At 40.9% G+C, this 19097-nt stretch overlaps 1 protein-coding gene and 1 long non-coding RNA gene across 2 annotated transcripts; one reads left to right on the forward strand and one right to left on the reverse strand.

The window, feature by feature from the left end:
• The first annotated feature begins 1007 nt into the window (after positions 1–1007).
• Positions 1008–18526, forward strand: LOC120713969. Its single transcript, XR_005691332.1, has 3 exons — positions 1008–1151; positions 2425–2426; positions 18512–18526. It is a non-coding gene; the product is annotated as an uncharacterized LOC120713969 (long non-coding RNA).
• zer1 (zyg-11 related, cell cycle regulator) lies at positions 4997–17865 on the reverse strand. Its single transcript, XM_039999937.1, has 16 exons — positions 17739–17865; positions 15705–15921; positions 15469–15619; positions 13216–13670; positions 11555–11728; positions 11347–11461; positions 11076–11222; positions 10807–10980; positions 10224–10439; positions 9603–9644; positions 8851–8970; positions 8155–8270; positions 7854–8042; positions 7660–7757; positions 6946–7048; positions 4997–6429 (listed from the first exon to the last, which is right to left on the reverse strand). Exons 2-16 carry the CDS (start codon positions 15869–15871, stop codon positions 6342–6344), a joined length of 2355 nt encoding a protein of 784 aa, XP_039855871.1. The 5' UTR covers positions 15872–15921; positions 17739–17865; the 3' UTR covers positions 4997–6341.
• Positions 18527–19097: the final 571 nt, after the last annotated feature.

The raw sequence follows: 19097 nt of genomic DNA on the forward strand, positions 1-19097 counted from the left end.
GCCACGGCAGGGGGGGCGCAGTATGAAAAGGGGAGGGGGGACAAAACGCTTGGACACTGCTAGCACGGGGCGCCTACAGAAATGCAAAGCAGGAGATGAAGCATAGCTGAATATGTTTCCAAACCAACTTCATTCTAAGCCAAAGACTAGAAAATATGGTGAAGCATGTCTGCCCTTTGGTCTCCCCTGCAGCATTGGTTTCCCCTTCATTGGGTGCACATGCTGGGCTGTTTAAATCACGGACAAACAGTATCCCACATTCTTGATTTTTAGAATGTCAGAACTACTCCTGACATTTTGGAGATGTTAGCTCTTTATACAGTAACGTTACAGTGAGAACATTTTTCTTGTAAAACAAAGAGGGGCCTAGCAAAAAGAGTTTGGGAACCACTGATTTAGTTGAAAGCAGGTGAAGACTGAAATGTCTGCCTGTACATTTCAGGTTGAGATCAAATACATATAAAATGCAGAGTTTTTTAACTTGCAAAAGGTAAATACTTAAGAAGTGTGCACATATACTCTTAGCACTGGATCCCAGGCCTGGAGAAATGGTCAGGGCTGCATCAGGAATACAGCAAGTTTTAGCCAGTGATCATTATTTAAATCTTTAGGTACAGACAGACGAACTTTACATTACTGTATTTGAAGGTGGTACAATCACAGCAGTTTTTGACTGTGTAAAATATTTTTGTTTGTTTGAATTTCAGTCCTCTGATAAAGATGATTTAATGCTGATTTATTTTTTTTAATAAAAAATTAATTTGTTATAATAGATTTGTAAGGAGTTGCTAATGTCACATTTAAGGCAAGCTTCTTTTTCTTGGGCAGACAAAATGCCCCTATTACTGAATTGCAGTTTGTTATCTACATGAGGAAAGGCCCTCAAATTTGGACTTTTCTAAATCAGTGGTCCCCAACCACCAGTCCGTGAGTCGTTTGGTACCGGGTATGAAATTCATGGTTTTAAGGGTTTTTATCGTTAACTCTGTTTCCCTGGCTCTTTTCCCGTGTGTTATGAAGAAATCCTTTTTTTTTGGTGCCAGTACTGATTTTATTTTGTTGTATTTATCCGTGACACCTTAAAGGCCAGTCCGTGAAAATATTGTCAGACATAAAAGGGTCCGTGGCGTAAAAAAGGTTGAGGACCGCTGGTCTAAATGTTTGAGGATTTAAAACAAACAAACAAACAAGCAAAGAAAAACAAAAAAAACACATTACTTTTTAAACCACTCCATCTTTATTGCTTTTTCATATTTTTACACCGATGTCCTGGAACTACTGAGATCAGGAAAACGTGGAACTCCAAACTGTCTGGATCCAAAGTTCTTCACTTCAGTTTGGACTAAACTTATCAGCAGTTACAAAACAAACTGAGAACAGAGTGTGGACAAACAGGAAACCTAGTGGATGAAATCTGAAAGGCTTTGCCACACAGCAGTTCTCTCTCTCTGTTTTTTTTATTTATTTATTATTATTATTATTATTATCATCAGTACATACATCTTCATAAATAAAGAACAGTCAAACCCAAAGAATAATGTTGTGTCCAGAAAGCATAAATGGAGACATTCAATGAACAGAACAGGCGACTGAGAAAGAAGATCTGTGCGACTCTAAAGAGCTTTGATCATGCATCAAGTCCTCCTCATATTCAACTTCCACACACACTGAATCATCATGATCATCATGGTGACCGTGAGAAAGCAACAGAGACCTGCACCAATCTGATCCCTGAAATCACACAAAGAAAAACTGTACACGAGAACCAGGAAGCGTGTTTGGTTGGAAAACCGACGCGGCTGATATGAAGTAGCTTAAATCCATCAGTCAGGCACCGCTCATGAGCATGAGGACTGTAACGTTAAACCACAGGAAACAGGACAGCTGGTGATGTGTTCCTTCACTGGCGTCATCTGGGAGGGAAGCCCAGCGTCAGAAGCCTGGTGAATCAAACTGCACTCCAACTAAATCCTGTTAACAGCATCAGCGCCGCTTTCACCCCATGAAGTGAAGACAGTACTTAATCCCTGTTCCTCCAGCCCCGCTCAGGCAATTTATTAAAGTGGCATCAAATCAATTCTGAGAATTAACGAATCACTGACGTAAAACTGCATTCAAAGAATAAATAAGTGTTTGGGGGCATTACATAAGGTTTAAAAAGAGGAGCCGAGGAAGGGCGATTATCCTCAGAGGAAAAGTCTGAAGCTAAAGTCGCAACTTTGTGGGAACAAACTGTAATATTCTTAAAACGAGAGGCATAATCTGTAAGGACTACTCTTATATTCTGAGGTATTATGAAATTATAGATTTTAATGTTAAGGAAAACAAACATTTCTGAGATGGTTGAAAAAAAAAATGTGAGAAAAACTGCAATTTTATTGAAATCAAACTTGTAAAAATATCAAAAATGCTGTGAGATTAAAGCTGTTAATTCACTGGATACGACTGATCTCTGAGACAAAAAGTCAAAAAAAGAAAAAGAAATGAAAATCTAATATTGTTTCCTAGGTTTGCTGTTTATTTGCAAACCAAAAAAACTACATTGATATTCTGTGAGAATATAAAAATCACAGGAAGGACAAAACTTTAATATAAATTAGTAAAAAAAAAAATCTTTTGATACAATAAAATCAAATTTAAATTAAAAGAAAATAAACTAATATGTATTTAGGTCATAAAGTTTGAATTTCTAAATTTGAGATGGAAAAATTAATATTCTTTGATGGTTAAAAACAAAGTCTCTCAGTACACTTCTAAGAAAGCACTGAAGTATTCGTTGAGGTTATAAAACTCAAATGTCCAATAAAAACCTCAGAAATGTCTTAAAATTTGCAAGAAACATTATGAAACAGAGATTACGGTTGTAAAAACCTTTGAAATTTTCCTTTCAAAGATTTACATTTTTGGAAATTAACAAATAAACTATGGACTATATTTGTCTCCAAGTGTTGAGCTTCAGGTTATTAAAGTCACACTGACCAATGTTAAACTGAGGTAGGAACCAATTTTGCTTTAAAAACTTGATTTAAAGACTAAAGGAGAGAAAATAATAAAAAAAACCTGTAATATCCTCTGACATTAAACTGGTTAGTTTATGATAGAAAATTATAGATTTAGAACCTATTTATTTATTTTCGATTAAAGAGCCACAGTCCTCCATCCTGTACTGTTTGTAGTTCTCGCAGTTTAACAGATATTTTTGAAGGTTCAAAGTTTTTCCTCAGAACCCCCCCCCCCAAAAAAAACCAACAACAAAAAAACACACACATCAGAGGCGAGTGCGAGGAGGAGCAGAACTGATGTGACAGAAGATACCGAAGGATTTATTCACAACTTCGTGCTAGAGGAGCAGCACCAATCGAGCAGGAAAAAGGGAAACGAATGCCAACTGTCCTGTTCACACTAAAATCAAACAGCCAGATGTAACCAGGTGGTTTGTGGCGTTGCCAAAGCTGTTGGTCTTACTTGGTTGGTTCTGCTAATGGTGATTAATGTCATTTAAAAAAAAAAAAAAAAAAAAAAAAAAAAAAACTACAACAACCTGAAACTGCAGTTTACAAATAAATAATTACATTAAGTCTGTAAAAACACTAAAATTCTTTAGAATTATCTGCACTTGGAAGTTTCCACCTACTAAGCTAAAAGCAACTTTTCGGAATTGAGATTGACATATTTTTTTTTAAATTTTTTTTAATAAAGTAAAGTTTTAGTTACTTAATAAATTAAGAATACCATTTAAAAGAGGAAATTCCTGAAGTCATCTTTAAAGCTACAAGACGAAAAATGCCAGTGAAGGAACTTTTTAAACTCAAAGACATCTTCAAGGTGCCCTGTGGAGGTTTTTCTTTTCTTTTTTCCACCACTAGGGGTGCTGTTGAGCTAAGAAAGAACACTTTTCCTGGATTTCTGATTCAAGTGTTCAAGATATTCAGCTTTTGAATGTTTATTGTGAAACAAACAAATTGACCTTGGGATCTCCACAGGGCATCTTCAGGGACACTACAGCAAACCGAGAGGAGAAATTAAGAGTCTGGTTGTTGTTAATGTGTTTAAATGTGTTAAAGTGTTAAGTTTAACCTTAACCTGGTCAGCAGGGGTGGGGATGAAACATGAAACTTAACCTCCCTTCCTTCTGGATGACTAAACCTTAATTTGAAACAAGTCAGATGTGATTTTCTATTTTTTTTTTAAAGATCCCATCACCAGTGTCGAACATACAAGTGAACACGCAGTTTTATTTTCCTCCCCTTAGCTTTTCAAAATAAAACTGTTTGATTTAAGTGAAGGAGTTATTTTAGCAGCAAGCTGAACGACCAATAAACATGATGGGCCGTCAGGTGTCCTCAAAGGATAACCGTTTATCTTCCAACCTCCTCTCTTTTTATCATCTGGACCACTGGAAGCACCAGGGAGTTCAGAGGGTTCTGGGCTTTTAACACCACAGAGAGAGCAGTACGAAGCATCAAAGCTCTAGTAAAGGCCAAGTATGTGGACACGTGAGTAGACCTGTAGAGGAACTCCAAAGGCTTTCCATGAGCCTGCGTTTCCAGGTGTTTAGGTGTCCAGCTGTACTGGATTATTGTTGTTTCATTTAATTTAGTGTTGGGCTTCAAGAAGACTCAACTCTGTTAATAATGAAATGAAAATTGCTGAATATTTTACTGAGTTGAGTAGAGAGCTGTACTGACACTGATGGAGATTCTCATCATGTAGAACCGCTGAATGTGACACCACTGAGGTCTGGCATTGCACAGTCCATGTTTAGTGCTGTAAAACAAAGCATGAGAGTCGAGGTCTGCATGTCTGGGTCTTTTTTCCATTAGACTTCTATAATCTGACTTCACAGGAGTCACCCCCTGCTGGACATTAGAAGTAACACATGTCTGCCCAAAAGGCTATGTGAATCTTTTGATATACAGTATATGTCCAAGTCAATTCACCCAGAGCCTGTGCAGGGATCATTTCTTACTGTCTGTCATCAGTAGCTCTTTGTTTGTATAGAGGCTTTATCACTTTGTATCCGGAAGCCTTAATGTCCACATACATTTGTCCATGAAGTGTATTTGCTTTGATTAATTTCACCTCCCTCTTAGTTTAAAGCTCACCGCTGCTTCCAGTAAGAGTTACCAGATTGGTTAAAGGTACTTTTTTGTTGTAAGTCTTTGTTTAAAAAGAGTTTAAAACCTAAACAAAAATCACAAACACCAACAGAATGAGAAGAAATTACTACGTTGTTACGTATGGACCTGCAGAGATATCAACTCAAGTTTGACTTCTATACAACCAGAAGCCTTTTTCCCCTAACCCAAGAAGCTGCCCCCTGCTGGTCACTAGAAAGAATGTAGGCTTTATAATGTTAGAAAAAAAGGATGCTACACTGGCCGACTGCACTTTTTGGTTCAAAGTATTGCACAACAGTACAGCCTGTCCCCATTAAAACCTCAGCTGATATCTCTGTAGCTCAGCACACAGACGCGTTGGACATAATGTCAGAACTGCTGTTTCTTTACAGTCTGTTGTTACCTTGAGTTAACTTTAAACTCATTTTAAAAGCTGGAATCTGCAGTTTGAGTACCTTTAAGACGGGAGGCTGAATTACATGTGAATGGTCCTTTAAAGAGTTTACAGGACTGCTATGAATGATTCTGTGTATAGTTTCTTAGCACTGACTGCAATCAGCCAGACCTAAAGAGATTTAAATACAGCGTAAAGTCATGAGTGTTTACAGTTGTATTATAAAACATACACACAGTAAAAGGATGAGACCCACACATAATATTTACATATATAAACAAAGAAGTCCATCACAGAGCCGCGAGGTCTGCAGCCCGCACACTTAATGGCTAATATTCACTGTACATGTGTCCCACGGCTCCGCGGCCTTTGCTAGCACGAGCGAGTGTGAGCTGAGGCCTCCGACTCGCCACGCGGCCTTTTTTTTTTTGTTCGGTTACCGACAGCGAGCTGGGGGCGGCTGGCGCTGCCGTCCGCTGAGAACCGAGCATCACTACGGCTGTTTTGTTCTGGTTTAAACCTTTGACACGCAAACACACTCACACTCACACTGAGAAATAACAGTCACCCAACCCCACAAACCTGCCCCCAACAGAAGAGATGTGCAGCAGAGGTAAACACCCTCACGACAAAATACCATGCACCACGTCTTAAGTTCTATGTGTCAAATATCAAACTGCTGTGAGGAGGGTCAGAGACACTGTTCTAACTCTACAAAAGAAGAATTATAAGAATAATGCACACAATTGACCCTTGTGGTGATGATGGTGGGAGGGGCCTCAGGTTGGTTTTCTGGATATTTACTGGGAATTTCGGGTCCCTTGGCATCACCCTCTCTGTCCAAAGTTTGCATCCTGTCCGGGATTTGTTTCCATCGGGTCTTCTTTGAAGTTTTCACAGTGCTCCATTACTTTTCTGCAAGAAGACAACAGTCACAGGTTGGAATTTTGACCAAGACGTTCTTAATTCGTAAAAAATATATATTTATCTAATTTATTTCCATGGAAATCATCTGTAAAGCCACATCAGCGTTAGTTTCTTTGCTGTGCTGGGAGCTGGTCGTGACTGGTGGGCTTTATTTCTCAGCTAGCGTTAGTTTGACTCAGGAAAGATCCCATTTTTAAAAAATTGAATTACCATCTATTAAGGTAATGGCATTAAAGCACCTAACAGTAGAAAAATGTCACCTGATACATGTTTTAAAAAAAGGGCTTGTGATATCTGACCTGCTGTGTTTGTAAGAAAAAAATACAGAAATATGTGATTCAGCCTCAAACACTCGGTGATCAGCCCCAACAACTCTTATCATCCTCTCTGCTGAATGCAACAGAGGGCTTCTAAGAGCAGGAAAATGAGGCTTTCTGACTGCTGCCCAGCCTCTGACTCAGTTACCACATCATCATACAGTTTGTTCAGAGCCGTCAGTCTCACCGGGCCATGTCCTTTGTGTCCGGATGTGAACTCTCCAGCTCCAGAACTTTCTCCAGAAGAGTCATTCCTCCTTCTTTTATCAGCAGAGGACAATACTTGCTTGCTGCAGAGTAGGAAAAATGCAAATGGAACAAGTGTGAGATTCCCAGAGAATGGACTGGATAGAACATTAGGCCCAAAAGAAGCAGGTAAAGAAAATAAAAAAAAAAACAAAAAAAAAACAAAGCAGTTTGGAGACAAGTAAACAAGTAAAGATAATAGCCATGTCCAAATTCATGGGCTGCATCCTCCTGAGGACCCGGCCTTCGCGGTCTACGAGGGCCGGGTCCTCAGGAGGTCGGGTAGGCCGGAAGTGCGCGGCTGTGAAACTGGACGGTCTAGCCTTCTGATTTGCGTCATTGCTGTGTCGGTGGAGTTTAATAAACTCGGCCGTCTGCTCCTTTCTATCTAAAATATAACAGGACACTGATGTAAATTCTCGATCATCTCACACTTCTGTTTAATGTTTATTCAGCTGTGTGAAAACTATAACTTTAATCTCAGCCAAACCGATTTACTTAGGAGGATGCAGCCCATGAATTTGGACACCCCCAATGTTTCACATATACTAAGTTATTCTGGTCTGTTAGGCAAGTCAGGTGACATATAAACCCTTCAGGACAGCTTTAGGGGTAAACGACACACGCTGCGCTCTCAAAGCCTCTTGATACTCACGGTAAACTGACACCAGGTTGTAAAGAGCCCATGTGGCCCAGTGCTGACTGACAGGGGAGATGCTCTGAGGCAGCAGCCGGAGGATCGGCTCGAATGACCTGAGAGAGGACCGTCGCTTTGTTAATACATTCAGACAGGACAAGCCACCAGCGGCTGTGGAAGTTCACTGTAGAGGGGAAAAGGTAATCGATCACCTGTAGTTGATGTTGCGCCGCGAGCTGACGTCCCAGCTCTGGATGGCTTCCCACATCTTCTCCATCACCATGTCTCTCCGTGGCTCCTCCATCTTCCAAACCTCAGGCCCGTCAAACATGATGTGCGACAGCACTCCACAGGCGTTGTACGACACCTCAATCCCATCGGCCTTACTGTCCAGCAGGTTACTGCAAAGAAAACAGACGGAGAAGAGGACATGAAGAGGCTGAGAGGAGAGACTGTGCGGACCAATAGTAACCACCAACAGAGTCTCAGTCCAGGTGTTTCTGCCTCTGGTACCTGAACACTGTGATGAACTGTGGGGTGAGCAGCTGTGGCCGCAGAGCTTTGACCTCAGCCACGTTTCCCAGAAGACCCAACATGTTGCGATGAAGCTCCTGCTTGTCTGGAAACTCCTGCAGACAGAAATCATACAACATGAGATGAAAACATTTAGAAATGATGGCACAGCGAAATTCTCCATGACGATTGCAGAACTGTATAGTCAAGTGATAATTGTATCCCCTCAAATCCACTCAGTGTTTACAGGTGAAGACAAATTTCAGACCAAACTTACAGCAGAAAAAAACCCATAAAAAGCAAAAATGTAACTACTCTTTGAAAGGAACATAACAGCAAAAGAAAGGTACACACGAAGTTTAAGGATAATGGTGAACTTTTTTTTTAAACTGTTTCCTCTGACACAAAATTAATTTTGACAGAAATATTTATTTTAGTATTTTTCAATTATTACACTTATCATCACCTTAACAGTGTGTGGACACGAGCTGTACACGAGTAGTGAAAGAAGAGCTGCACTTTATTTTATACTCCTAACAGCTCCTTTCATGGTTTTGGCTTTAATAACAAAAGCAATCGTTGTTCTCGAGTCATTTCTTGTGAATCGAGCAACTTTCTATATCAGTTCTGAAGAATAACGAGCAGCCTGGCTCATCTTCATCACCATAGACACAGATGGGTGCAGCCTGGACTCACCTGCAGACACTCCAGGAACAGGCTCATGCCCCGACAGTTCAGGAACATCTGACAGTTGTCGGGCGTCTCGTCTGTGATGTTCCACAGGGCGCTCCAGGAAAACTCCATCACCTGGTCACACTGAGACACACACGCAAACACAAAACATCTGCTTTAAACAACAAAACAAAATACAGTATAACTGAATAAAGGTTAATTTTCATTTAAACGATGATGATGAGGATCTGTTTCCTGCTTCCAGCAGGTGGAAGTGTTATGTTTTCAGTGCTGCTTGTTTGCCTGCTTCTCACCAAGAATAAATAAAAACAACAAAAACTGGACTTCAGGAGATTTGGTGGAGCACAGACAAAAGAAGAGACGCTGTAACACTGTAACACCTTCTCAGTCATTATAAATGTCTGGGAATTTTCAAAATTAAATACCTCCACATTTGTTTCACTAAGAGGGAGACTATACTACATTCAAGACATAAAATGCTACAAACACTCTGGCATATCAATTTAGTCACATGATTACTGAGCTGAGTTTAGTAATCATGGTTTTAATAGTAAAGCAGGGCTCATTTTGATGTGTACAGTAATATTAAAAATAAGCATGACTATTTCTCTAAAATGAGCCAGTGTCACTAGCCTGTAGGCCGTGAAAAGATGATTAAACGGGGCGCTCTTAGTGAGAGAGAGTGCATCGGCCTTTGTGAGCACTCTTTCAGTTTCTAAAAGCCACATATAAATCTGTAAAGCACTTAAACTCACCATTCTGTCCTGTAACTTCTTCTGAATTAAATTCAGCATTGTCTGAGAATGAGAAAAGAGTCAGGAATGAATTTATCACCTGTATAATCAGCAGCTGATTTCAGTCAAAATGCAACACAAACATGAGAAAATGCAGCTTTGCTACAGAGAAACAATCCTGAATCCACTTTGAAGGTAGGACACCAGCAACAGACTCCTGAAGGCTACTTTTACTATAACGTTTGCTTTAAGTTATCGTAAATCAGACTAAATAATGCTGCTGCAGCCATATATCACACCATAGATGTAGTACAATTTTAGCATGTTAGCCCATAGTGAGTGCGATGGCATGTTGGTATAAAATTCAAATTACAGAGCACATTCTTTTTCCAAACATGGCTAAAGCGCTGAGATTGGATCTGAAATATCTGCACTGCTGTCATCACATGCTCTCAGTGTGTTCACACAGCTTTCCTCTGGGTGCTCTGGTTTCCTGCCACACCAAAAATAAGCTTGTTAGATAATAGGAACTCCTGCTGCTGACCTTGACTGGCAATAAGTAACAGGCCTGAGATCTGAAGCGGATCACCGACTTCTAAACTAAGGAGGAAATTTATCCAAGACTTTCCAAGGTTTCTTTACCCTCACAAATCCCATCTTGCCCACAGCCTCCTTATGGTGGTTGTCCACCTGGCAGACCAAAGCATTGCAGAGGTGCACGGCGATTCTCTGGATGGACTCATCCTGCCGGGCCGGCTCCAGGATCTTCAGCAGCAGCTGGTTGACGCGGCTGTACTGGAACTCGAGCTCCTCTGGGATGCTGAAGTTGCACAGAGTCAGGCAGCAGTTCCTCTGGACCTGGTGAGGAAACAGGAACTCACAGATTCACAAATCAAATGTAATCGAAGAGCGTGATTCTAAATATATGATGGCCTTTGTTAATAATCAACTGAAGACTAAGATGCATAGTCAAGGTTTCCTATCAAATAGTGGACCTGAACAATTTCTGAGCCCTTTCTGATCTCCCAATCCTGCCCCCAGTTCTGAAGATGCCGTTTTATACATACTTCAGTCCTACAATAAAAACGCAACTGAAGGTTTTAGAGCTTCACATAACACAAAATCTGCCCTTCTGCTTTAATTCTGTTAGTGTGGCCACTGACCATAACACTCTGCTCAGCTTATTTATGCAGCAGCTGGTTCATGGGGATGATATCAGACTTACAGTGACCTCCTGGTAGTGCTCCATCCCATTCAGCACCACCTGAATGACCTCCCGCCGTAACCGCACACTCTGATCGCTGCGGTACTCGGTGTTGGTCAGATAGAAAAGAGCAGCGCTGCCCGTCACCTGGATGCTCTTATCGTATTTATGGCACTTCAGTGCTGCGATGACAAGCTGCAAACAAGGAAACAAAGGTTTCAGGGGAGGAATGAGAAGCAGTCAGGAGAGATGATCACAGGAAGTCATTGAAGGAGAACTTTAAGTCCTACCTGCAGAGCGCGGAGCAGCTGGCTGCAATGTTGTATCCTGGCGATGTCAAACAGCTGATTGATGGCTCTGTGGGCGAGCTCAGGGCGAAACTCTGTGTAAGCCTCGATAGCGTTCAGGACCTGGTCTTCATTCTTTGATCCAGTCACCTGAAAAAGTCCAGAAACACAAAGATTTAACCAACAAAACAAACCTTGAATAAAGCGCTATAGATGGTATTAATCTGCAGTTCAGCCTAGTGTGATCAGCTGAAAGAAACCCAGGTTCAGGTACCTTATAGGCAGGGATGTGCGTCACATTACAGAGGGTGGTGTCGTACAAGCCCAGAAACTGCAGGGGCCTCTTCAGCTCCTGGAAAGGGTAGATGCTGCTCTTGCACGGTTCAGTGCTAATGGAGAGAAAAACACAGCTTGTTAAGAACCTCATTTATCATCTGAGGGTCAATAAAGGGAGATTCCAGCCTCAGCTCATCGTTACCCACCTCGGACGCCCCATCGCTTCTTCAAAGTGTGGAACTGTGCAGTTGTCTAGCATGATGTGACCCGAGATGTCCAGGGACATCAGGTGTACCAGATGCTGGACGATGGCCGTCAGGATTTTCTTGGTCATCTTAAACTTTGAGATCCGCCTGCTCTCCTGGGAGATGTCGAGGTGCCTGAAGGAGGAGGGGGTGTCATCAGTGACTATTTTTCAAGTGATCAGTGGGCATACAAGGGGAGCTACACATGTATTAAAATGACAACATGCAAACTGCTCTCAGTTTATCACAGTTTTTTTTCCTTCTCTTGGCTCAGGATGATGTCACCAAGGAGGGATTTCCCAAATATGGTCTTCTAAGGTCCACCCACTTGTGTTTACGAGGGGCAGCTGATCAGAAGAGGGTTGGAATAAATGGGGAGGAGCTGAAGCAGGTTGTTTGCGCTTGAAAAATAAAACCAGGAGCTGAAACTGAGCAGAAAAGTTACTTTTAACTTGGACTTCAGTAAAATATATAAAAATATTCTAATAAACGCCCTGCGACAGACTGGCAACCTGTCCAGGGTGTACCCCGCCTCTTGGATGGATTCTAATAAGCGTCAACCTAAAGTTTAACAGCAAAATATGTATGAGGACACTATAAATGCATTACTTTGCCTACTGGCCACAGATTTATGTGCATTTGCTCCCCAATCTATAAACAAGCTTAATGACATTTTACAGTCCAGTACCACCAAATTTTGTGCTTCTTCTTGATCACTGAATATAAAATCTTTACCAAGTCTTTCATTGAAGATTGAGTCATTTAGCCAAAATGACAGGGAGTCTGTTTTGACAAATAAAGATGACGCTTTAAAATCTAAGAACACTGCATCAGGTGTGAAGCACAGCAGTGGTAGCATGATGCTGCACGGCTGTTTTGCTGCCAGTGGTACTGCTACAATGAAAACAGACTACCTCTTTAAATCAGCATCTAGATGGCTTAAACTTAGACATAGTTTGATGTTCCAACAGGACAGTGATCCCAAACACATCAAAACTGGTCTTAGAATAAATAAAGCAGGCAAACATTAAGCTTCTGGAATTCCCTTCCTGCTTAAATGCCAGAGTTCGTGCCAGGACACCAAACAATTTAAATGTGATCAAATATCCAGCCAGAATTATCAGGGAAGCTTGTTGATGGCTACCAAAGCATCTGGTTGCTAAGGACTCCTCAGCAATTTGCTAAGGGACATTTAAATATTAGTGGAGATATATCTTTTAACCCTGTGTGGATTAGAGAAAATCCAAAATAAAATCAAACTTGTGCACTCAGTTCTTGTTTGTGTGTTTGGCTTTTTTACAGCCCTTACAGATGTATGCGATACAGTCATTTCACAGAACAGTTTAAAGATATCATTAAAAGCCCAAGATTCCCCATCATTCATGCCCATGATTAGTTTATGGAAACTTCAGTGTCTGATGAAAGGTCTCCTTTTACCTACAAGAGATGACCACAGCAGATACATCTGAATTTTTGATTTGGCACTGATTTTCACACTGGTTGCCCTCTTTGACCCTTCTGTGGATTTAGGTCTCCTCCCAGTCTTGAACCAGATATTAATACTTTTTATTTGATGCGTTAAATGAACGTTAACCCCTCATCCCCCATCCCACAGAGCTTACCTGAGATTAACGAGCTCCAAAACTGTGCTGATCAACTCCTCGGATAGGTCCACGTTGTAGAGAACAAGAGAGGCCAGTCTGTCCCTCCACTGGGTGAGAAAAGATGTCCCCAGTAACTGTACATTGGACAGATCTAGCGAGGTGAGCGACTTCAGGGGTTTGAGCAGTGTCTCGGGGTCCAGCTCTTTCGGCATGCCACCCAGGTTGAGCAGCCTGAGCCGGTTGAATCCCTGGAAGTTAAAGTCTGTTTCTAAAGCATGCCGAGAGGCGGGGCTCTCCTCCTCGTCCTCGTCTGTGTCCTCGTTGCAGGCGAGTGGGGCGCCGCACTTCCTGTAGAAGATGTTGCTGCAGCCGAAGAGACAGAGAGACACCAAAGTGTCGCGGAAGCAGGACAGTGCTTTCAAGCTGCGGGACGACAGGTTGTTGCAGTAGGTGAGGTGGAGCTCGATCAGGTCCTGCACACAAAGGCAGTGATTAGTGGGGCCAAGAGAAGAAACCACTGACATTAACTTCTCACGGTCTCTATATCATGAAATTCCTGTCAGACGGGGTTTTCCCAGGCTTGAGACATGAATTCTCTCCTTCCTCCAGTTTTGTGCATTTACTTCAAATAATTAGCATTTTTGATGATAACAAGGTCAGAAAAATACATCAGAGTTCTGTTAAACAAGGCACTCATTCACTTGACTTTACACTCTAATCGTGCTTACTGCCATGCAAAGCCTTGTTCTGAGCTCATGTTTCCTTCACACAGGCTTTATTTGTGCGGGCCACCAGTGAGGACAATGCCAGTCACACTTAATTTACTAGCAAACATTTCCCTCAGTCCTATTTTGAAAATTCAGTTGCTGTCAGCTCTAGCACTTCGTGTCTCCACTGGCTGGCTCTCTGGGAACGTTGCTGCTGTGCCAGTCCTCAATATAAATCCTCAGAGAGGATGTCATCCAGCAGTCAGATAGACTCCAGCTCCTCCATCTTGGACTGCAGCTGCTAGTGCTCGCTCTGCAGCCTCGGTTTGTTTAGATTAGAAGCACATAGACCACTTCTCCACCTGCTGCAGGTTCTCCTTAAAGTGACCCACCACCAACTACAGTCAAGAAGGTAAAGCTGGAGTCTGTCCAACAACAGAATGAGAGACATGGGGAATCCTGATTTTATAGCTGCATGTTCGGCATTTTTTTCCCCAGCTTTTTAGTTTATTAATAACCTGTGGGTGAAACCTCATGGCAGATCTGAAACACAGGGACACTGTGTGATCACACAATAGCAACCCACCAATCACAAGTTAGCCCCACCCTAAATCCTCCCTGCTTTGATGCCCTTTTTCACTCTACTTTTCTGAATTATGGTCCCATTAGAGTCTGAGATCATAAACTCATCGGGAAAGTCTCTACTGAGGTCAAAGGTCAAGTAACAAACAGATTTATACACAATCAGACTTGTTTTTAAAACCAGGGCAGTTCACACCAGAGCACACAACACTACAGTGGGAGCTGAAAATAGTTTTTGCTGTTGTTAGTCTTTTATTTGTAGTGTTATCACTATTTAGGACAAACAGTCCAGAATCCACACACAGTAACACTGTGATCCAGGAGGGGAACGAGCAGCCACGTCTCCATGGGACACATGAAACTCTGCTCTCTGTGCTCCCTCAAGCTCGTCTATCTCAGTGCCCAAGGTTGTGTTTAATGTTTTGCTGCTGTAACGCAGGAATTTATGGATAAATACAGTTTATATAACTTCATCTTATCTAAATTATACAGTTATTTTCTGCTTAGAGACATTTTAGGAGAATTCCCTTGTCACTTATAATTTTATTTAAATCTGATTTGTTCAGTTTTGTGAGAAACCCACTGCAGGTGTAATGCCTGAGACTCCCCATCAACTTTTAGAACTGAAGAAACCTTTTGGATCACAGGCGAGACATCTTCAAGAACCCACAGGAAGCTCAGCTGCCTTAAACTCAAGCATTATAAACTATCCAGTGTTTAAATGTTAACACTCCGTCACATGTTCTGTCAGCTACACCATCCACCTTCAATGCAGTTTTTCTTCCATGATTTCTGATACTTTATGGATAATTTATCTCAAAACAGAGATTTTGTTTTTTAGAATAAGTACCAACCAGAAATTAGAAGCAGCACTGGCTGAACAAAAACAAATTTTCTTAATTTTTGGTGGGTTTCGATGGTCATATCTCCTGCCAAAAGCTTAAACTGGTGTGGTTACTCTTACCACCTTGTTGCCTCCCACCTGTTTTTTGATGGCTTCCAGGTCTCTGTCACGGACAAAGTCCTCTCTGAGCTGCACCCGGGTCAGTCTGGTGCTCCGGGGATCTGAGAAGAGCTGGAAGAAGCTCTCCTCTGGTTCAAAGTTACTGTCTGTGTGGACCAGTTCCATGTATCTGTAAAAAAACAACAACAACAAAAAGCAATTAAAAGTCCATGGCTACTGACATGACAGGCTGAACCCTTTAGACTGTTACTCACGTGTTGACCAGCTTGTCGCAGATCTCGCTGGGGAGGAAGATGTCTGAGCGCAGGCACAGCTTGTTCCTGAAGCCCTGGTAGCACATCGTCTTCTTCAGGTTCCTCAGGCAGAAGACAGTCGCCAGAGTCATGAGGCTGTCGGGGTTGTCTCCTGCTTTGGCTGCCATGTTCGCCTCTTCTTCTCTGGCTCAGATCAAGACGGGGCAGTGCAGGGGACCTGTGAGGATAAAACGAGTGAAGCATTTCTAATGAAACAGAAGAAAAAAAAAAAAATAGTTCCCTTTTCTAAGCCTTTAAACCAGAGAACATGTTTGATTTTCCCAACTAAACAGCACCCAAATTTACTCAGTAACAGCTGTAAGAGACAAATCAGTTTAGCCTCGGATCACTCGTGCAAATAAATTCACTGGAGATTTCTGGGCTATTTCAACCCATAAATATTCAGGCAATAGAAGAACTACTTCCTTCCAAAGTATGACCATAATGATCCCACCACATACACTTTACTCAGAAAATTAGGTATATTTAGCAAGTAAATTTAGCATTTTTAAGTTATGGTCAGGGTTTTTACACTGCTCAGAAAAACAACTGGCCCACAAGTAATTTAGACAATGAATGCGGGGGATCACATGAGCATTTTCCTGTTAATTTTGGCCATTTGATTAAGAAAATTGGTGACTTTCTTTAGGCGGAAGGCCAAAGCGCTTCTATGCGTTAGCAACCTTGGTACTATATTTGATATATCAGGTAACTATACGGTTTTACAGATAATAACATTGTTTATTCTAGAAGCCCTATGTTATTTTTAGAGCAATTCGAGTGGTGTGCTTGCAACCTTTTAAGCCTTCCTCTTGTGGTGAAATGATTATCATCAGAGCTATGTGCATATGCAAAAACATTTCTTATTTCTTATCAAATAGACAAGCAGACTGCGCCTGCAGACCTCGACCAACGCTGAACGTTAACTCCACTCAAAACTCGGTCCCTGTCCCATTCATGACACAATAATTATTTAAACACTTATAATCATATTTTTATAGATGCTGACACTTTTATTTTGAGTTTAATTGGTGAAAATCACAATAAACAGAAGTACTTTGATCGTGAAACTGCTATTATCCCCCCCCAAACACACACAAATTTTCTGTACTTTTTACATTAACATCACGATTTTTTTTACCACCATAACCTCACATTGTGACTGCTCTGATCACTGCTATTACAAATGTTAAAATAAGATAATACCTGCCACTTAGCATTAACTGCTGCCTGAAACTGAATATATAACAAAATTATTTTTTGTAAACTCCACTGAAGGTTCAAACACTTAATTCTGCAAGTTGATAAAATACTTTAAATGCAAAACTTTTCTGTGGCATAAGTTGGGAGCTGAAGTGAGCTGTCTGCCTACAAACTCGCTGAGTTTTTGTCCTGTCAGTTAAATGAACATGTTTCTGTTAAATGGCCTAACTGCTGTCACACAGCGTGTTTACACTTATTTGCATCTTTGCATACATGTTAGCATTTTACTTCTAACTGCTCTGTACCTCCTAACATTTTCTATAAACACATTTTTCGTGTTAATACCAAAAGGTGATCACTGCTCCTGTTGGACTGAAGCCAGAGGTCCAGCTTTCACTGTTTTTTTTTCTGTTGAGTTAGCCAAACACTCACACAGCAATGAATTCTGACTGTTACCAAGTTAGCAATCTAGCTTAGCTAGCTACATACACTGCAAAATAATTCCTTTTAACATCATTAACGCTGCGAGAAAACACACAACAGTCATGAGTAAGTCTCAACAGGCTCAAACACCGTGGATGAGCACTTGTTATTCAGAGTTTAGTTATAACTCGGGTCAGCAGTGGATTTCAGCGTCTGCATTAGCTCAAAGCTAACGATGACTTTCCCCCTGTGCTACGACGCTAGCAGACTTAGCCGGAGGAGCTAGCGCAGAGCTGTGCGTGTGTGAAGCCGGGATCCGAGCGCAGGGCAGCGGCATCTGAGTGCCAGGTTCCCCTGCTGGGGTCCTACCTTAGCTCTCGCCAAGGCTTCGCGTTCCGGTAGTAGCGACAAACTGATAATTATCAGCAGCCTTCACTCATCTGATTTTCGATTTCGCCCGATGTCAACAAACAGGCTCCGCCTCCTGCTACTTCTACAACTCTTCTTCTTCGTCGTCTTTTTCTTCTCCGAGGTCGGTGGCATCCAGCAGCCAGGTGTACTTCCGCCAGTGGAGTGAGGCTGATTCCAAATCTGCAGAAATACTCCTATAAATATGGATATCCAACAAAGTAATACATTAAACAATACCAATAACGGTTCATTATTAACCTGTAAAGTTTACGTAAATCGCCACAAGTAAAAAGATGTTTATAGTCACACATACTATTTGACGTGAACACCTATTTAAATTCTGTTAAACCCAAGATCGTTCGCAGATTAGTCCTTTATTTTCTTGCCTCTCAGCAGCCATCTTGGTCATCCCAGCAGTTCTTTTGAGTAATGGATCAAAAATCAAAATTAGACCCACCAAGATATTAAAAACATACAGGAAAAAGGTAAATGTATCTATATTCCCTTGTATGGAGGACGAAATCTGATGAATTTTTAAAAAACAAAAACAAAACAAAACCTTGTTTTAAATTTTATTTGTCATTTCCTCAAAAATGAGAAAAGCTGACTTACCTTTGTATGTGGAAGACCTAAACTGCCACATGTTTAAAAAACAAAAATCAGAACTATGAACAAATGCTATTAAATAGGAAAAAAAATGAAAAAAGAGAGAAAGTACAGGTATTACTCAGTTAAATAATTAATTTCCCTTCCTTCCTACAGGAAAATTAAAAGCAAGACTGAGATTGTTGCAAAAGAATAGCGCAAAGGTTTTGGGTAATTAGAGGATGCTGTAGTGCAATTATATAATAATAAGAACACTACAAAAAAGCTTCTTATTTGAAAAAAAAAAAAAGCAGGAACCATGGTAAAAGATTGAGTATTAATGTAAACATGACACGATACTTGAATTTCCTGTTTACGTCTATCTTATTTTTTTTTATTATTTCCTGTTTACTTGTTTGATGGGATTAGTGATGCCAGCCTGAGTGACTTTCATCGTCTGTATTAAATCTGTATGTTTTACATAATAATAAAATGAATAAATATTACTGATTGCATGACAACCTCCTCTAACTGTCCTTTGGAAAGGATAATCGTTTCAGACATTCAGCATGCTTAATAGTTCAGAATCAGACTGTTGTTTTTACAATAGTCTGTTGTTTATTATTCACAAAAAAATACAAAACATTTTCACCATGATTCATGGAGACAGTGTAGGATTATTTTGATTTGTTTCCTGATGTATGTGATGTATGTTTTGTGTCTGTAAAGCAA

This window comes from Simochromis diagramma, unplaced genomic scaffold (genome assembly GCF_900408965.1).
Source record: "Simochromis diagramma unplaced genomic scaffold, fSimDia1.1 OVJJ01000596.1, whole genome shotgun sequence".
Taxonomy (NCBI): Eukaryota; Metazoa; Chordata; class Actinopteri; order Cichliformes; family Cichlidae; genus Simochromis; species Simochromis diagramma.